Source organism: Barbus barbus (genome assembly GCF_936440315.1).
Source record: "Barbus barbus genome assembly, chromosome: 32".
Lineage (NCBI taxonomy): Eukaryota > Metazoa > Chordata > Actinopteri > Cypriniformes > Cyprinidae > Barbus > Barbus barbus.
Window position 1 is genome coordinate 27,718,903 of NC_136760.1, and position 20,148 is coordinate 27,739,050.

General features: G+C 35.8%; 1 protein-coding gene across 3 annotated transcripts; it reads right to left on the bottom strand.

Moving 5' to 3' along the window:
• Positions 1 to 2,579: 2,579 nt before the first annotated feature.
• LOC306852307 (annexin A4-like) lies at positions 2,580 to 19,092 on the bottom strand. 3 transcript variants are annotated; one of them, XM_079389023.1, is made up of 16 exons: positions 18,796 to 18,931; positions 12,093 to 12,456; positions 11,007 to 11,041; positions 10,700 to 10,852; positions 9,647 to 9,734; positions 9,438 to 9,532; positions 9,228 to 9,341; positions 7,507 to 7,597; positions 7,329 to 7,408; positions 6,522 to 6,578; positions 6,311 to 6,404; positions 5,803 to 5,898; positions 4,358 to 4,416; positions 4,022 to 4,144; positions 3,148 to 3,739; positions 2,580 to 3,092 (listed from the first exon to the last, which is right to left on the bottom strand). In XM_079389023.1, the coding sequence occupies exons 2-15, from the start codon at positions 12,445 to 12,447 to the stop codon at positions 3,680 to 3,682; spliced, it is 1,500 nt and encodes a 499-aa protein (XP_079245149.1). In that variant the 5' UTR covers positions 12,448 to 12,456; positions 18,796 to 18,931; the 3' UTR covers positions 2,580 to 3,092; positions 3,148 to 3,679. The 3 variants fall into 3 exon arrangements, with proteins under 3 accessions (XP_079245149.1, XP_079245148.1, XP_079245150.1); XM_079389022.1 differs by having other exon boundaries at positions 2,580 to 3,739; positions 18,796 to 19,092; XM_079389024.1 differs by having other exon boundaries at positions 2,580 to 3,739; positions 11,007 to 11,038; positions 18,796 to 18,889.
• Positions 19,093 to 20,148: the final 1,056 nt, after the last annotated feature.

Below are 20,148 nucleotides of genomic sequence, written 5' to 3' on the forward strand. Positions count from 1 at the left end.
GCTCCGATTAAAGAGTTTTCTGAGTGAAATTGAAAGAAGCAAGAAGCCATATTTGAGACTTTTGAGAGACTCCAACGGTTTTTTTTCTTCCTCGGCTCCGGAGAGTCTCACATCTTTGCCAGCTCTCGGTTTCAGATCGTTTGACGCTGGTCCGACGCCAATCGCAACTTTAACTCGCTTTCGATCATTTTAGATTTGTTATAAAGTTTGACAGTTTATCACAAATGATCGCCGTAACTCCAGCGATCAGAGGCGCGGCGGAGCTCCGCCATGACTCCACAACTCCGCAGCTGCTATCACCTGCCAATCAAAGGCCAGCGGCGGGAGGGGAACGGAGGACGGGGCGGGGCTTCCGCCTGCCAATCAAACCGGTTCAACGAGAGGGGAACGAGATAGGGGCGGGGCTGTTTCGTGCCACTCAACTCAGTTAAATGGGAGGGGAACCCGAGAGGGGCGGGGCTTCCGATCAAACACACCTAGGCGTTCACTGGCGAGATTATCGATTTACAGACGAGTACAAAGTACAAGTTTCATTTTTCTCTGTTTATATGGGTTTCCTGTAATTGTCTAGTTTTGGGTGATGATGTCATCTCAATAACAAACAATTACCTCAAATGTTATGCTGTCCAATTTTAGTTGGAGTTTATAATAAATGTCTGATATTAACATTAATTTTATGAATGAAAAAAAAGAAAAACAATACAATGGAAAGTAGTTCAATTACCCACACACTGAACATATAAATCTAATTCATCTAAAGCTATTTTAAATAACCTTTTTATGTTTGTACTTAAAAAAAAATCATTGTATGATCACTGATGTAACTAATGAAGGCAAAAAAAAAAATGATAAAATAGGTATAAGGTGTATTGAACCTATATACCTAAATATAACTCCAGTTTAAAATGAGAAAATATAGCTATCACTGCTCATTTTTAATGCTCAAAAATAGATTTAGTTTGCTGTTGCTCAGGTTATTTGTAATTTAATTTGGTTGTGGTTTAAACAGTGAAGTCTGAATATGTAATATCTGACTTTGATAATGTTTGATTTGGTGTAATGTGTAACATGAAGGCCTCCTGTATCCTCATCAAAAACACAGACAATAAAACACATGCAGACGGCTCATATTCATATTTGAACACCTCACCTCATATAAACTTTAATTATCAGGATGGAAATAATGAGCTAAAGCTGAGGGATGTCAGTTCATTTGTATATGTTGAACTTTTTTACATGTTTATATTTTACATTAAAGCGTGTGTGTGAAAAATAATGTTGTTTTAAAAAAAAAAAAATTATTAAAATAGTATATTTGAGGTATTTTTCTATTATCACTAACGTATGTAATTTGATCAAACAGGGAGAGAGCCACAGACCTCACAGAATCCATCAAATCCTCACTGATGATGTCACTTCCTATAGGGTGACATCATTGAGGAACTGTAAAAGGATTTTACAAATGAAAAGACAAACAGGAAGGAAAGTGATGTTGAGGAAAGAGGAAACAGATCAACAAACAAAAAAACATTTTCCAAAATATGCAGTTTTAAGACAGATTTGAGAGGATTTGTTGACGAATCTTCATGCATTATTCTTGTAGTGGTCAGTATATGCTAAAGCTGCATGTGCACTGAATGTTTGAATGTGAAGCTCTGATGATCAGATTACAGAGTCACATAATCTCCATCAGACAAACTCACTTCACATGGCATCTGGAATTGTGTAGATAAACGGCTCCACATGATTATAGACAAAATACACAGACAGCAGACCTGAGGTCATCAATACTGACCAGTTTATCCAATCAGCCAATCAGATCACTTCATTTACTGGCCATCAACCAGGGGTTACATGCTGATAACGGAGAAGACACAAAAACAGAAACATCTGAAATCTGCAAATGAATTTGATTAGATTAAGTTTGTTATTAATACAACTTAATATATTCCTGCAAGAAACAAGTAAGAAATAAAATAGAATAAGTAAATAAACTAAATATAAACAGCAAATAAAAACAAAATTTTATAAAAGGTTTTCAAAATTTCTTTTATGAAAAAAAAAAAAATCTAAAACTAAATCTGCCCTCACTTCATTAAAAATAAAATATAATATAACATAACATATAATACAATATGTGACCCTGGAGCACAAAACCATTCTTATGTTGCTGGGGTATGTTGCAATAACCAAAAATACATTTTATTTTTCTTTCATGCCAAAAATCATTAGGATATTAAGTAAAGATCATGTTCCATGAAGGTATTTGGTAAATTTCCTACTGTAAATATATCAAAACTTAATTTTTGATTAGTAATATGCATTGCTAAGAACTCCATTTGAACAACTTTAAAGGAGATTTTCTCAATATTTAGATTTTTTTGCTCCCTCAGATTCCAGATTTTCAAATAGTTGTATCTCAGACAAATATTGTCCGATCATAACAAACCAGACATCAATGGAAATATTATTTATTCAGCTTTCAGATTATGTAGAAATCTCAATTTCGAAAAATTTCCCCTTATGACTGGTTTTGTGGTCCAGGGTCACATATAACATAATATAAAAGAGCTGGAGTTCACTGAGAATCATTCATGAAGTGTTTTTTATTAACCAGACACAAATGTTACTACACAACAGTACAGATTAATTTGAGTGAACATACTAAAAACACAGGCTAGAAATCCCTGAAAAAGAGTAGTCTTCATGTTAATAGACAGGTCAGAATCTTCCCTTTAACTAGTGATTATCAGGATGAAAGATTGCTGACTTTACTGCCCTCTACTGCTGCAGTGATTCACATTCATGCTAGTCATGGATGATGACAACAAACAGGGCCAATCTCACAAAACTGCATATTTCATCCCAAACATCTGTTGTAGAGCCACAGATACAGTAGGATTTACCATGAAGAAGAAGAAAAAAGTTATTAAGCAATGTTAGCATTTGTTGTACAAAATATAATTAAATTAGTTTTTACTATAAAACAGCATTTATTAAGAATCATAAATTCTCAGAAAAATAATAATTACAAAAAAACATGCAAAAACGCCTAAATGATGCACTACAGGGCATTTAGCAGAAAAATTTGCCTAATTGTCATACAAAAGTGTGATAATGCAAACAGATCTCTAAAATAGGCTTGACTTTCTTTAAGCAAAGATCATTTCTAATTTTATATTTTGATTTTGGGGTGAAATATGACACGTTTTCATGAGACTGACCTGTCAAAACCTTCATGATGATTGACGATCATATATTCTTCTTGCATTGAGATCATAAAGCTCACTATATAAAAACTATGGCATATATTTCAGTACTTCAAGAGACTTCAGATTTCAGTGATGAAGAACAGATTGTATTTTTGGTTGCGAGTGACCGCACAGATTTGGCATCAGGCACTGAAGACACTGTACAAAATATAGCTTCTCTAGATATCATGCATAGTCTGAATAGATAGCAAAATAAAACTTATAATGAACTGTTTTATAGTAATCATTTTTCTAAGGCACAAATTAAAGCCTATTTTTGGCTGTGAACATAAAGCTGCAAAGAGAGATTACAGTATTAGTTAACATGACACTAGTGATATTATTTGACATATTGATACACGAGCATGATTAATATGATGACGTCACATATCCAGTCATCAAGGTAACACGTCTGACTTCCTGGTTCTTCAGTCACTTCCTCCGCACAGCTTCAGGAGCAGTTTCTTGTAATCGCCAGAGGTGTCTCCCTGAAGATTTGAGAAAAATAATACGCTAAAAAAATATTCAGAACAATTCTATTTCTAGCTACAGAAGCATAAATAAACTCTTAAATGTATTACTTAAGCTTAAAAAAATGACTTATACACACACACACACATGCACTCATGCATTCACATAAATCTGTAGTCTGCAGCTGAATCAGTGGGCGACACAAAATTCCCACAGCCACATGTTGTGTGTGTTGTACATATGTGAATAAAGCTTAAGGATTGTGCAGGGTATTGTACATGTGTGTGTGTGAGACGTACAGAGATGACAGTGTACAGCGATTTCCCGTACAGCCGCAGATACTCCTGCCTGATATCCAGCATGTCCACCTCAGAGCGGGACACCATGACACGGATCAGAGTCCTGTCTTTGGTTCCTGCACCCTAAATAAAAGTGAACATCAACAGGTCATGCATGCTTATTGACCCACAGTGGGATTTCACTAACATACTACATACATATAATATTCAGAAAACAAGCCTCATGCAGATCAGCGCTGGGGCAGAAAAACACAGCGTACATAAAAAACCCCTTCTAACCATCAGACCTGCTTCTGAATGTTAAACCCATAGCAAAACAACCACATAACCACATACCTGCATGGCTTTGTGGAGACGTTCAGCAAAGTAGGCAGGAGTGTTTTTAATGCACTTCACTGAAAAATACACAGATGGAACATGATTAGAAACTATACACATTACTTCATATTACAGAAAGAGGAATAGTTTATTGAGATTATTACTAACACATTTAATCAGTTGCAGAATACAATTTTTATCATAATCATGTTGCAATATTTTTATTGCGACATTTTAAGTATAAGTCTTCAATTTTACAATGTTTAAAGAGGAAACGTGATAAGCTTTGGCTAAAAACATTCACATAAATCAAAGAGACTGTAGAAGTGCAACAAAAGCGTATTAAGAATATGCATTTAATACAGTTGTTTTGTGCTACAAGTTTTCTAAAATGTTATGTTTAAATATGCAAGTTATCCATTACCTAATTAAATAAATCTGAACATTGGCTAAAGCCTGGTTCAAAATATGTTTTATTTTGTTGACATATAAGAGTTAAAGTTTTCTAATGAGAGGACACTGTCAACAGACAGGAAAAATACATTTTCACCATGCTTTTAGGAGTAAAATGCTATATAAACCAGATCGAATGATATATGAACAAACCCCACAGTAAAAATCTTTAGAATATAAACAGGAATAAACGTGCTACGTGTAGGTGCTGCTGAAGTAGAGAAAAAACTCTTTTTGAGAAAACCTCCTTTAAAGAAATGTATTGTAAATAAAATTTAAAGCCAAAAACAGATAAAATGCAATAAAAAATTAGGCCAATGATACAGTATATGGGCAAACCCCTGAGTAAAAACCTTCAGAATAGAGACAGGAATAAAACTGCTAAGTTTGGTGTTTGTAAGTGCTGCTGAAGTAGAGGAAACTATTTAGGCCTGGTTTCACAGACAGGACTTGGACTAAGCCAGGTTTAGGCCATAGTTCAAATAGGAAAAAACATTTCTGGTGTGCATCTTGAGACAAAGGCACTCATATATTTTAAGATCAGTCAGTGCAAGTTTATTTCAGATGAAACAGCTAAGATTTACATTTTAGACTGGGACTAGGCTTAAGCCTCGTCTGTGAAACCGGGCGTTAGAGATATGTATTGTAATTTAAATCTACAGATGCAAATAGTTAAAAGTGCAATAAAACAAACACATACGTGTATTTTGAATGTTTTACTTTCACTACTCTTAAAAAAAAAAAAAAAGTTTCGGAAGCAAAACAGCCCAAAATCTTAGAATTGAGACCTGTGCATGAAACAAAAACAATGGTTTTGTCTATTGTGTCCTGTTTGCATATGCAAAACATTTAGGCATTTTACTCATCATAACCTCCAATCTGTATCTTATTCAAAACAACTGATTCTATACCAGGGCTGTAATTGGCTGATTTCTCATCACTGCCTGCTTCATCTAGGTCAGCTGTTGGCTGACGTTTCTGCTCTGGACCAATCAGAGCTCAGTACCCACCCACTGCCACCATTCCAGACTCCACGTTTCCAGACATCTCACGGCAGATGCTCTTCTCAATGTCTTTGCCACACATCTGCTGGTACTCATGAAACACTGCGAAAGACATCATGTCCAAATGTTACTGACAATCTGTACAAACCTGGCATCATTTAATCTGCATTATCAGTGAATAATGACTTCATAGTCAGTCTGTTCCTTACACAAAACTATCATACGACGTATAATATAGTGCATAAATCAAATGTCCACTTATGACATTTTAAGCTTCCCCCCCCCCCTTTTTTTAGAGCTTGACAGGTTTGGAATTTCATTTTTGGCAATTATGGTCTAAGAAAATAATTGAAAACAGCAACAGTTGAGGAAGTTTCATCTGATTCAGGCAACTCAAGTGAATACATCTCTTTCTAGTTGACTGCTTTTGAACAGATTGTCCTAGTTAGGGAAATAACAGCAGTTCTTGTGTATTTCTGTGGCCGTCTAACCACAGTGTGCTGATGGTTTTTACCTTGTCTCAGATGAGGTTTACTGCGAGCGCACAGAATCGCATTAAACTGAGACTCGTCCGTGCCCACTTTATTCTCTCCTGCAGTGTAGAGTTTCTGCAACACAGAAAACATCACACAAATGCATGTAAGTGGACCACAGCAGCCTAAAATGCACATTTACATGACATTAAAACGTGAATTTGTTTAAGCAAATCAAGTCTTTTCTCCAACCTGAGCGTCCTGCTTGGCCAGAGAAATGTCCACAGTCTCTCTCTCATCTCGATTGCCCTGAAATCAAATGATAGAAAGCATTTTATCTACACAGTTCAGATTTCACTTCTAGTTTTCAAAGGGAAATGGATATTTTGTGTCGGTCTGCATGCAGTGTTGTGATTGTTTCTCTTACATATTTTCTTTGTCCTTTTTATTTAAAAATAATATATTAGTAAATAAATGATATGGTAAAGGAAATAAAATTAAATGTAAATATTAGGTGAAAATCTAAAACTTAAAAAATCTAAATAAAAAAAATAGACACTGTACTAAAACAAACAAATAAATATAAAAATAAAAGCTATTAAATCTGATTTAGTGTTGCATATGCATTACTATAACTATGCTAAGCTATTACTAACTATACTATAAGAAATAATACTAGCTCAAAGTATTACTTAAAATATTATAATAATATGAAATGTTAAATATTTATTCACAAGATTACGTTTTATAAATCACCTACATTTCCATTTGTATTGCTACTTTTTATTTCTGCTTAAAGTTACATTAAATTAAATTGTTACATTTTAAAAGCATAACTGTCATCCAAGAGGTTTTGGCTATCGGGTGGAAAAAATATAAAAATAAACAGCTGCAATTTTGATTTACAATAAACTGTAACCAAGCAACTATTTTTGTATAGATATTTTCTTGTTATTGTTCATATTTTTAAAGATATGGCTAAAAACTCTGCGACTGATGATCCTCAATACATCAAATGCCCAACCAGAGCAATATGTAAGATGTAATGAGTGTGTGTACCTGAGATAGAGAGACGAGCAGCCGGCGGAAGTGTCCAGACGTGTCGCTGCTGATGGCGTCCTCCAGAGATTTACCGTACTCTAAACAACAAACACTCATCTGAAGCGCTTTCTCATACACCTCTACTAACTCAACACGTGAGCGGAGATCTTCAGTAGGTTTGTGAACACAGACTCACCTGCTTTATAGATCTTGGTAATCTCCTGAATGTCAGCATTGCTGCGAGAGGACAGAATCTCTATGAGACAGGCCTCGTCGGTTCCTGCACCCTGAAAACACCCACAAAACACTACTTACAAATACAAAGCTCAGTTTTAATCAACTGAAAAGTGCTTAAATTCCAAAGCAACTTTTATAATGCAATTAACATCAAGCACACAAAACATTTGGATCGGCGCTGAATGAGAGAAGTATGAGAGTCTGTTTAATTATTTCACACACCCTCATAGTTTCAGTTTCATGTTCAATACATTTGATTAGGCTTGAGGTTTATAATAAATGTCACTACAATTTGTGTTTCTATCTTTCATTCCTCTTGTCATCTGAAAACTGGTCAATTTAAATGATTTGTTGTGGAGTGAGAGAAACTAAGGTACATTTATGCTTGGTTTTAAAAATAAGGCTTATTTTCATTGACTGCTATTTTACATCATTTCTGAATAGAATAATAAAATGTGACTTTTAACCTACAACAATACTACTTAATATGAGTTTTTTGCTCTCAACAATGCAATTTTAACCAGCTGTGACTTAGAGACAACTGTTTTACAGAATGTATTTTATAGATAATAACATATTTTCTGTTAAACAGAGCTGGGATTTTGTTCAGAATTAAGAAACATGATATAAAAGTTAAAATACTTTTTTTGTTTGTTTATTCGCTAAAAACTTAAGAAAGCTGTTTCTGCCACAAACTAATCAAATTAAAAAGGCAATTGTGACCTTTTCTCACAATTCTGTTTTTTTCTCACTAAATATAATGAACGAACCAAATATAAACTCAGAATTGCAAGATATAATCTCAAAATGTGGCTTTTTTAAAAATCTGAATTCTGAGTTTATGTCTCGCTTTTTTCCCCGCCATGGATTAAAAAAGAAAATAATTAATCTCACATTTCTGTCTTTTTTCTCACAATTTAGAGTTTATATCTCACAATTCTCATTTTTGTTATCAGAATTGCAAGTATATATATATATCTCACAATTCTGAGTTTATATCATGCACTTCTGAGGAAAAAAGTAAGAATTTTGAGATAAAAGTTTGCAATTACTTTTATTTTTTTATTCTGTAGCAGAAACAAACAAACAAAAAATTCTAATTCAGAGAAACAAAGCCTGAGTCTAGTTAAGAAACGGAGAAAACTGCGAATTCTTGAGGAACAAGTCAGAATTGTGAGATAAAAAGTCACAATTACCTTTATTATTCGTTTATCCCATGGAAGAAACAAGCTTCCAGATATATTTAGTTTTCAGTAGCTCAATCGTCAGGATTCTTTCATATTTCCAGTGTGGGATGATAATCACAGACTCAGAGCGTGTCATTCATTCCAGTCTGGCAGTATTTCTGCTCTCGACTCTGTAATTATGTGTCTGTGTTTCATTAATGAGTGCAGCAGCATATGAGATTAAGCGAAAGCATGCTTGGCTTGTATATTGGTACGTTTCCCTGCATACTGCACTGGGATAAAGCCCTCAGCTTTTATCAGCATTGAATGTACGATTGGTCAAATCGGTCACTTATGAGGTTGTATTTCAGTTAGGATACTGCCTATGTAGATGGCAAGGCAGCTTGCTAGGATGTGGAAAAGAGATATTTAAACAATTGACCAATATATCTAATATCTGAGTGGATTTGCACATATTTTCCTGAAAAATGAAGGGAAAGAAAGGAAATCTCACCGATATGGCCTCCCTGAGTTCAGAGGCATCGAAGTGCGTCGGAGCCTTCAGCATGGCCAGCACCAGATTTTCAAAGTTTCCAGTCAGCTCCGACTTCAGGTCGCTCATCAGATCCTGTAAAGCATTTTAAACGCATAGTTACACGCAAGAAACCACATCACAGTCGTTCACATTATTAGGTATTTGATTCTTCATTCCTCATATGTTCACCTTGCCGTAAGTGGTTTTATACGCTGCCTTCAACGGCACACGCTGCTTGCTGGATCGATTGCCGAGAAGCTCAATAATGGCGTTTTCATCGGTTCCTGCGAGCAAAACACATTCAGCTCTCTGTATTTTAAGACATGTGAATGCACATGTACATTGTGGTTGAAATAAATGCAAATTATTTTAAATGAATATAATGAATTTCTTCTCACCGAAGCCCTTCATGGCTTTCCGTAACACCTCGACATCTCTGAGCGGATCGGCGCCAGGAAAGTCCTTGATGGTACCGCGGTAACCCTTCTAAACATAAACATAAACAACACAAACACTGACAGTCAGTCACATGTTACAATGTTACAATGTGAGTTTACATTTTTATTATATATTTGATAAAATTGTAAATAAATAAATAAAATGCATTTAAAAATTTATATATTTTTTTATAATTAATCATGATTATCTGATTAACTGCAATATGTTTAATGGCATCTTTTTTTAGTAAGTACTGATACTGATGCCTCGGTTACTGATGGATTTTTTTTATTGATCAATTTCTGGGGATAAAATGAGCAAATATAGCCATTTAACATCACAGTAAAGTTGTGACATCATTTTAAACATTTAAACAGGCCTGAACTGCTACAGAACTTTAAAAAACATTATAACTTTTAATTTAAATAAACTAAAAAAATCATCACATAAGCCCATTATAATCAATTTTACATTTAGCTGTGTTAATTGCTTGAATTGTTTTAATACAATTTAATACAATACAAAAAGTAATTTCATAAAAATATATATCTATACATAAAATTGTGTATGTACGTATGTGTGTGTATATATATATAGGCAAAGTAAATGGATTGTGAAAACTATTTCACATTTGCTTCAAACTACAGGAAACGGTTGTTTTGTAAAAATAAGACATTCAGCATGTCCAGTTTCCTGTTTCAATAGGAAGTTATCAAACAACTGAGGTCAAGTGTTGTTATTTCCTGTTTTCTTTTGTCTCTCTTGTTCTACCTGCCCAGGAATACAGCTGAAAAATAGTGGTTAGCTGGGCAGATTAATTTATTAAAGTCAAGGTTTCCACACTGTCTGACCAATGCATTTCCTTGACAGTTTGTTCTTGGATTACTGCATACGGTTTCATTTTGACTATACACATAAGAGCAATTCTAGATGATGAAATATTGTAATTTCAGGTTTGTTGTGACCATGACGGTCTAAGCTCCTAGTGGCTGATGAAGCTGACAGTCTCTCACATTGACAGCAGGACCGGCCGGTGGTGTCGGTCCGGTCGGGACACCCCCTCCGTACCCGGGCATAGACGGGTTTGGAGCACCTGGGTACGCTGGCATGGGCTGCTGTCCCGGCGCTGGGACCCCGGGGTAACCCTGAGGCATTCCTCCACCAGGCTGCACAGATCACAGGACATTTATAAGACGAGTCACATGATGCAGACTTCAGTAGTAGAGCTTAATCGATCTAATTCTGAAGTGCATTTAAAAATACATCACACAACTGATTATGCACAAATAATAAAAGAGGCAAAAATAAAGGGATTCTTACAGCTCCAAAGCCGGGTTGGCCGCCCCATCCACCTGCTAACAACACAAATAACTATATAACAATACAGACACAAAACCCATCAAAGCACAACAAACAACGCAAAGAATTATGCAGCCATATCATTTTTTTAAATTACACATGATACATAAAAAAACAGAAATGGATGCATTTCAAAATAAACACTTTCAAGGCCATATGAAATCAGTTTTATTTTTTATTTTTCCTAAAGAATTGTTAGCTTTCTGTTTGACTTTTTCTGTATTCTGTTTTCATGTTTTGATTAAATTTGAATAATCAAAAAGAGTCTGCCTATTATGATTTAATACAAATATTATTATCAAAAAGAGCAGAAATCAAATAAATTCATAATTTCAAATAAAATGTATTTTTAAAAAATAATGAACAAAACAATAAAAATATATTTTTATTAAGAATAAAACATGAATAAAACAAATAAAATAATGTAATCAACTGAAATTTGAACATTTCATTTAGAAAAAGTGATCCATTAAAACGTAAGAAAAATGTGTGAAAATGTAAAATAAACTATTATTGTTGTTGTTGTTGTTGTTATTTTGAAAAGTACATTCTACAGTACATTTCATTTTAATGACAGGATGCTAAGGTTTTACAGAAATAGCCGTTTACTTTTATCAGCATGCAAACAGATTCATTGTCAAATTAGTGAGAAGAAATGTGCTTATTAATATATCTAAAAATTATATATACAGTATATTCACACGTACACACACATACATATATATACACATATAAATAAATTTATTAAAAAATACAATATATTTTATTTTTATGTTTTTAAATTTATGCATCATTTCAAATTAAATGCATAGACATAGATTTTCCCCTCCAATCTTATTTTTTACAACCATGCAAACTGACATTAGAACTCGTTATGACTCATTTTTAATTGCTAATACATTCGATTAGTGCTCAGTTTTTCAGAAGCTGTGGTCAGTTGGGAAGCCTATTAATAACATCAGAGCATCCAGCAGTAGGAACACACACTACGACCAACAGCAGTCCCATGATGCTCCTGCGAGCAGAACTCAGAGTAACTGCACTGACCTGCAGGGGGCATGTTGGGGTATGTCCCAGGCTGGGCAGCGGGGTAACCTCCTGCCTGGGGCGGGAAGCCTCCTCCCGGGGCAGCTGGGTAACCTCCAGCCTGAGGAGGGTATCCTCCGGCCTGGGAAGGGTATCCTCCGGCCTGGGGAGGGTATCCTCCGGCCTGTGGGGGGTATCCTCCGGCCTGTGGAGGGTATCCTGCTGCAGGGGGAAACGCTCCAGGCTGAGGGGGGTAGTATCCGCCCTGGGGAGGATAGGCTCCCGGTTGGGGTGGATATCCGCCCGGTGCCTGCTGATACGGGCCGGAGGCGGCCGGGTAACTTCCACCTGCAGGAGGGTATCCAGGGTAACTCATCTCTGACACCTGCACACATCAGAATCACGTCAAAATTATCCATTTTTCTTTTATGCAAAAAATCATTAGGATATTAAGTAAAGATCATGTTCCATGAAGATATTTTGTAAATTTCCTACCATAAATATATAAAAACTTCATTTTTGATTAGTAATATGCATTGCTAAGAACTTCATTCAGATAACTTTAAAGGCGATTTTCTAAATATTTGGATTTTTTCTTTTTTGCAGCCTCAGACTCCAGATTTTCAAATAGTTGTATCTAATATTGCCCTATCCTAACAAACCATACATCAAAGGAAACCTTATTTATCTTTTATTTTATTCATCTTTCAGATGATGCATAAATCTCATCTTAAAAAAAAGACACTTATGACATGGGTCACATATTAACAATCACATGCAAAATCACTGTCATAATAATGAACAAATCAATCATCAGCAGCAACTCAAATGTGATAAATAATATTGATAAAACATCAAAGGACAATATACGACACCTGGCAAAACTTTAAATGGTGGTCGTGCAGCAACCTGCTGTATTTCAGTCAATTTATGACATTCACATTATCTTAATTACTATTTACATCTGCACAATAAAGTCTCAGTCAGAAGTTCAGATGTCATTCTACCGTCTCATATCATTTTGTCTTTGTTTAATTCATTCACTTTGGTTAACATCCCTGAAAAAGCTCTGTTTTTTTGCCAAATTTAATGGACTATCATGAATAATGTAGGAGAGTAAAATTAACACAATAAACACAATTAATTAGACAAAGATCTGCTTTCTCTTGCTCTCTCAATACCATATTAAGATTTTTAGATCTTAATTTTTCATCCCTCATTTTTGTACCTGATTTGCAGCAATTGCACATTTTTGTTTGTTTACAAAAAACTGCTGTAACTTTTGCACATAGATCTGCCATCATACATTTAATTATAGAAAAATATAATTAATGTTACATACTAAATAACATATATATATATATTTTTTTTTTTAAATAAGTACAAGATTTTTAAAATAAATTAAAAAGGTCCTATTAATTTCTTTTTATAGTGCCGAGTGACCGAGTCCCATTTTCACAATCTTGCTTAGGACCCCACAAATGCTTGGGCCGGCCCCATCTGTACTCATGCATATCTTTTTTTAAACAACTGTTTATTGAGTTTTATTTTTTGGAACAGTAGCACAAAACAAAAAGCAACTGTACAAATTTAAAACCCATCCCACCCCTTGGTAGACTTAGAAAATAAATAAATAACAAAAATAATAATAATAATAAACACATTAATTAATATTAAATAGCTAAACAAATAACAATAAAATAATTTTTACAAAGATTTTAAAAAAGAAGGCACAACATTAAAAGCTGAATGCCATGAATTATCAGTTTTCAGGTTAGATCCATGTATACGAGAAGCAGAGAGTTCCACTGAGATAATGTCCAGCAAATACACAGTCCAGGTTCATCTGTCCATTGTGTGAGGAGGATTCCAACGGTTGACTAGCAATTTCTTGCTGCTGTGAGAGCAGTTAACAGTAAAGATCTTTGTTGGATGGACAAGGTGAAGTCCCAAAACTCATTAATGAAAAAATGGCGCAGAGTCAAACATATCTCAGTACACATGCATATCTTAACCCAGAAGGCATTAGCATGATAAGGAATCTTTAAAGGGGTCATATGATGCGATTTCAAGTTTTACTTTCTCTTTGGAGTGTTACAAGCTGTTTGTGCATAGATAAGAGCCCTGAAGTTGCAAAGACTCAACTTCTCAAAACTAAAGAGATATTCTTTATAAAAGTTAAGACTCGACCACGCCCCCCTAAAACGGCTCATTCAAACACGCCCCACACGTCTACATCACAGTGTGGGGATAATTGCAAAACACCGCCCAAATGTATACGCAATAAAAGAGGGCGTTATTTTTATTCTCGCTGTAGTATTGTTGTATGTCCTGGAGACGCTGTGTTTCATTGTGAAAGCGAAACTACTTTGTTTGGGCTTCCAAAAGAGGACACAACTAGAAATCAGTGGTTAAGTTGTATTTAAACACTGTTCCAGAACAGTTCAACCCAAATATTGGAGCGTGTGCAGCGCATTTTACGGAGGACTGTTTCCTGAAACTGGAAGAGTAGCCTGCAATGCTGGCTGCACAAAGGCTGTTTCTATAAAGTGAAGCAATTCCAACTTTGCAAGAACAGTCTGGCGCTTCTGACTCGCAGCCTGTAAGTGTTTCTGCTACTGACTATTCAGATACGAGTTTTGAGCAGTGTAGAGTAGTGCTTGTTTGTCGTTTCTCCGATCACAAATGCAGACATGGTAATGTGTAAAAAGACAGTATAAGTCATTATAATCAGTAATTATGTCCTCACTGGATGCAACAAATGCCTCGTTTATAATGGGTTTTATTGTTTTAGTCTCGTCGCGCCAGGACACGGCATCACAATACGGTGAGGGGTGTAACATTTCCGTCTCACGCTTGAGGTATTCGGCCAATCACAACACACTGGATAGCTGGCCAATCAGAGCACACCTCGCTTCTCAGAACGATGAGCTTTGTAAAAAGTGACGGGTTTCAGAAAGACGTTTTTCTGTGTGTTTTTTTAACCTTAAAACAGAGAAACACATCGTATTACACCAAATACACAAAATAATGTTCTTTTTAGCAACGTCATATGACCCCTTTAAAGCCTTAGTTTGAGGAGTGAATATTTCAACATTGCAATCCAACACCCACTGTGTATATACCACTGACCAAACAATACATATATGTGTGTCTGTGTGTGTGTGTGTGTGTGTGTGTGTGTGTGTGTGTGCATGCGTGTCGGCGGGAGGTTTATCAGGTGTGCTCTGCTTATACAGGCCATAGGTTAACAGAAGACTTGTTTGAACTTTGAGATCTGCTTTTCATTTACAGTAGCATATAAACACTTGCTGGTCAAAAGCTGCTTAGCTTTACTTGATTACCCAGATGTCTAAACTAATAAATTAGACATCCAAATGAATAAAATCAGTGAGAATCACACATGATCTTCAGGCTTTGTTCATCTCTCAGTCATCATTGTAATGGACTGGATTATGTGTTTTGATCATTTAAATCTCATCATATTATTGGAGATATAGAGTGACAATTTATATTTATATCATTTTATGTGAATATCTGCTGTACTGTGATAAAGATCTAATTGATTTACATTACAAGCATCAGAATTTTAAATATCATATAAATATCAGCATCTGCATCAAATTGCATATTTTTGCTCAGTTTGATTCTCTGAATAATATTGAGCTGTTTTTCCTTCATATTCTCACTGTATCAGAATATATGAGCCATAAAAACCTGGTGGATCAAATATGGCACTTGATACAAATAAGCTAAAACACATACGCACACACACACACACACACACACACACACACATACAGGTCCTTTTCAAAAAATTAGCATATTGTGATAAAGTTCATTATTTTCTGTAATGTACTGATAAACATTAGACTTTCATATATTTTAGATTCATTACAACACAACTGAAGTAGTTCAAGCCTTTTATTGTTTTAATATTGATGATTTTGGCATACAGCTCATGAAAACCCAAAATTCCTATCTCAAAAAAATAGCATATTTCATCCGACCAATAAAAGAAAAGTGTTTTTAATACAAAAAAAGTCAACCTTCAAATAATTATGTTCAGTTATGCACTCAATACTTGGTCGGGAATCCTTTTGCAGAAATGACTGCTTCAATGCGGCGTGGCATGGAGGCAATCAGCCTGTGGCACTGCTGAGGTGTTATGGAGGCCCAGGATGCTTCGATAGCGGCCTTAAGCTCATCCAGAGTGTTGGGTCTTGCGTCTCTCAACTTTCTCTTCACAATATCCCACAGATTCTCTATGGGGTTCAGGTCAGGAGAGTTGGCAGGCCAATTGAGCACAGTAATACCATGGTCAGTAAACCATTTACCAGTGGTTTTGGCACTGTGAGCAGGTGCCAGGTCGTGCTGAAAAATGAAATCTTCATCTCCATAAAGCTTTTCAGCAGATGGAAGCATGAAGTGCTCCAAAATCTCCTGATAGCTAGCTGCATTGACCCTGCCCTTGATAAAACACAGTGGACCAACACCAGCATCACTGACTGTGGGTACTTGACACTGGACTTCAGGCATTTTGGCATTTCCCTCTCCCCAGTCTTCCTCCAGACTCTGGCACCTTGATTTCCGAATGACATGCAAAATTTGCTTTCATCTGAAAAAAGTACTTTGGACCACTGAGCAACAGTCCAGTGCTGCTTCTCTGTAGCCCAGGTCAGGCGCTTCTGCCGCTGTTTCTGGTTCAAAAGTGGCTTGACCTGGGGAATGCGGCACCTGTAGCCCATTTCCTGCACACGCCTGTACACGGTGGCTCTGGATGTTTCTACTCCAGACTCAGTCCACTGCTTCCGCAGGTCCCCCAAGGTCTGGAATCGGTCCTTCTCCACAATCTTCCTCATCCGGTCACCTCTTCTCGTTGTGCTGCGTTTTCTGCCACACTTTTTCCTTCCCACAGACTTCCCACTGAGGTGCCTTGATACAGCACTCTGGGAACAGCCTATTCGTTCAGAAATGTCTTTCTGTGTCTTACCCTCTTGCTTGAGGGTGTCAATGATGGCCTTCTGGACAGCAGTCAGGTCGGCAGTCTTACCCATGATTGCGGTTTTGAGTAATGAACCAGGCTGGGAGTTTTTAAAAGCCTCAGGAATCTTTTGCGGGTGTTTAGAGTTAATTAGTTGATTCAGATGATTAGGTTAATAGCTCGTTTAGAGAACCTTTTGATGATATGCTAATTTTTTGAGATCATCAAAATCATCAATATTAAAACAATAAAAGGCTTGAACTACTTCAGTTGTGTTGTAATGAATCTAAAATATATGAAAGTCTAATGTTTATCAGTACATTACAGAAAATAATGAACTTTATCACAATATGCTATTTTTTTTAAAAGGACCTGTATATATATATATATATATATATATATATATATATATATAGTCAAAAAGGTTCAATAAACTGTTAAAATATATATATTATTTCACATGTCAGGGTTAAAACACCCTCTATTAGAATCTTTAAATAAATGGTGCACAAACTTTTTCCAACAAAGATATTTAGATTTAAAGTGACATACATTTTTCAGTCATTTGCAATTTCTAAAAAAGTCCCATCTTATTTACAAATAATTTGAGCTAGAAAAATAAAAAATTGAAAAATACTTAAGAACTTCAGAAAATACGTACTGACCGTAGGAATTTCACTGACTTTTCCAAAACACACCATTAAACCTCTGATATTTCCAGATTTTCCAAGACCATAGAAACCCATTTTGTACAATTAATATGTTATTAATTAATTATTTAAACCAATTTAATATGGTTCTTTTAATCTAGTTACAGAATCTGTATATTTAGTTTAACTCCGAGTTAACCAAGTCTGACTGAAAAATACTAGTCAGTGGGGAAGTTAACCCCGCCGGTTTCACAGACAAGGATTAAGCTAATCCCAGACTAAAATGCATGTTAGAGCTGTCTCAACTGAAAATATCTTGCTCGGACATATCTTAAAATATGTCAGTATCATTGTTCTGTCAAGATGCACACCTTAATGTTTTCTTCTAAGGCATTTTTGTAACAGTTGCTTAAATATCTTCATTTAACTAAGGCCTAGTCCTGGCTTAAACTAAGCCACGTTTATGAAACATTCGTTTACTAATTCATACAGGTTTGGATCAACTTGAGGGTTAGTTAATGATAACATAAGTCTAATTTTTGTGTAACTACCCCTTTAAGGGTTCACTAAATTTCTAGCATGACTGTATGCTGCTAGTGAGCTGTGGTTTAATTCTGCGTGCTTGTTCTTCAGATCCTTGTAAACCTCAGATCTGCAGTCACGCACACGCCTGACATCTTGCTTTACATGACCAGAAACCATCATCATCTCACTGCATTATGGGAGAAATGCAGCACATCTCATGTCTGAACATGTAGGCCACTGAAACACATGCTATAGTACACTACACACTGACCCTTAAAATCGGACAGAAAAATGGCAGCCGAATATTTCGGATTACACAACACACACCCAAACCATCTGAAAACACACATCTTAATCCGCAAACATTTATAACATTCCACATTGATTTGCTAACAAACATCTAAAGAACGTAGGCTACTTAACACGGAATCATGAACAAAAAGTAACATTATGTTACATTGTATCAAGCGCGTCACGCTGAAAACAGCACAAACGCGGGAAACGCTCGATACATTGTATATTGTCGTTTTAACGCAATAAGAAAGATTGTAAATGAAATACTTACTGTGATGTGCGTTGTATGATGTGATGTGATGATTGGAGGTCGCAAGTATAGACTGAAACGAGGAAGTGGAGGGCAGGGTGTCTCGGTGGGTGGGACCCGATCATCCGAATGAAAACATCCCTGCTGCAGGATTACTTTAGCACTGGTTTTTAGGAAAAAGAAAAAGAGTCTAAGCTATTGTAGTATGACTACTTTTTAATTTTAATTACTAATAAGTAATCCAAAAGTTTTAGTCTGTAGCAGTCATATTTCACAGCTAACAAAAATATGTTCTATGTATGTTTTGCTAACGTTCCCAGTTTCCTGTTAGCTGGGTTATGCCCTTATATCAGCTTTCCAAATATGACAATAATTTGGAATATATATTTCCAAAAAATTTGCTGAAAGCTATGAGTTTTTGTAAGGATGCCAAATATTATAGGCTAATATTTGTATGCCTCAAGAAGAACTTCATAAGATTTGGTTTTAATGAGTGCAAAAACTGGTTTGTGTGTCAGATCTATATCATATAAAACTACAGAGAAAAGCCTCTTCGCATGACTAATGCTGACTATGACACTGAATTTGAAAGAAGGTGACGGTTGTCCAATATAAACAAACCATTTGCATGAAAACGACAGACTGTCCTGTCCTCTTCCTCATATGTCATGAGACTCACGTCTGTCCCGGCCTCTCACTCACTCAGACAAACATGTATAGAAATAAAAGCGTCTTATGGGTTTGGCTTCAGTTTTCTTCTGAAGCATGTGTGAACAGCAGTGGAAAAACTGGTCTCGTTTACGTCAGGTGTGTCCTGACAGCTGCACATCCTCCACTTCCAGATCAGGGAGGAAACACCATTTCTAAGAATTTCCAAGGCTTGCCCTGAGCTTTACAAAACATCACACAAACCATAATAAATCACAGATTTCATTTTAGAACTCCTTTCATTCTTACAATATGAAATAATATTTATTTTAATATGTAATGTAAATATGAAACAAGCTGTTTAGGGAAAACAAAACCCACCAAAAGACACACACACACACACACACACACACGTTGTTTTTTGTGGTTTATGGGGACTCTCCATAGGCGTAATGGTTTTTATACTGAACAAACTGTGTGTGCTATTGCCCTACACCAACCCTACACCTAAACTTAGCCCTCACAGGAGACTTTGTGCATTTTTAGATAAAAAAAAACACCATTTAGTATGCTTTTTAAGCCTTTTGAATTACGGGGACATAGGCAGTGTCCTCATAAACCACCTTCATATTGTAATACCTCTGTCATACCCATGTCATTATACAAATTTGTGTCCTCATAAACCACATAAACATGCACACACACACACACACACACACACACACA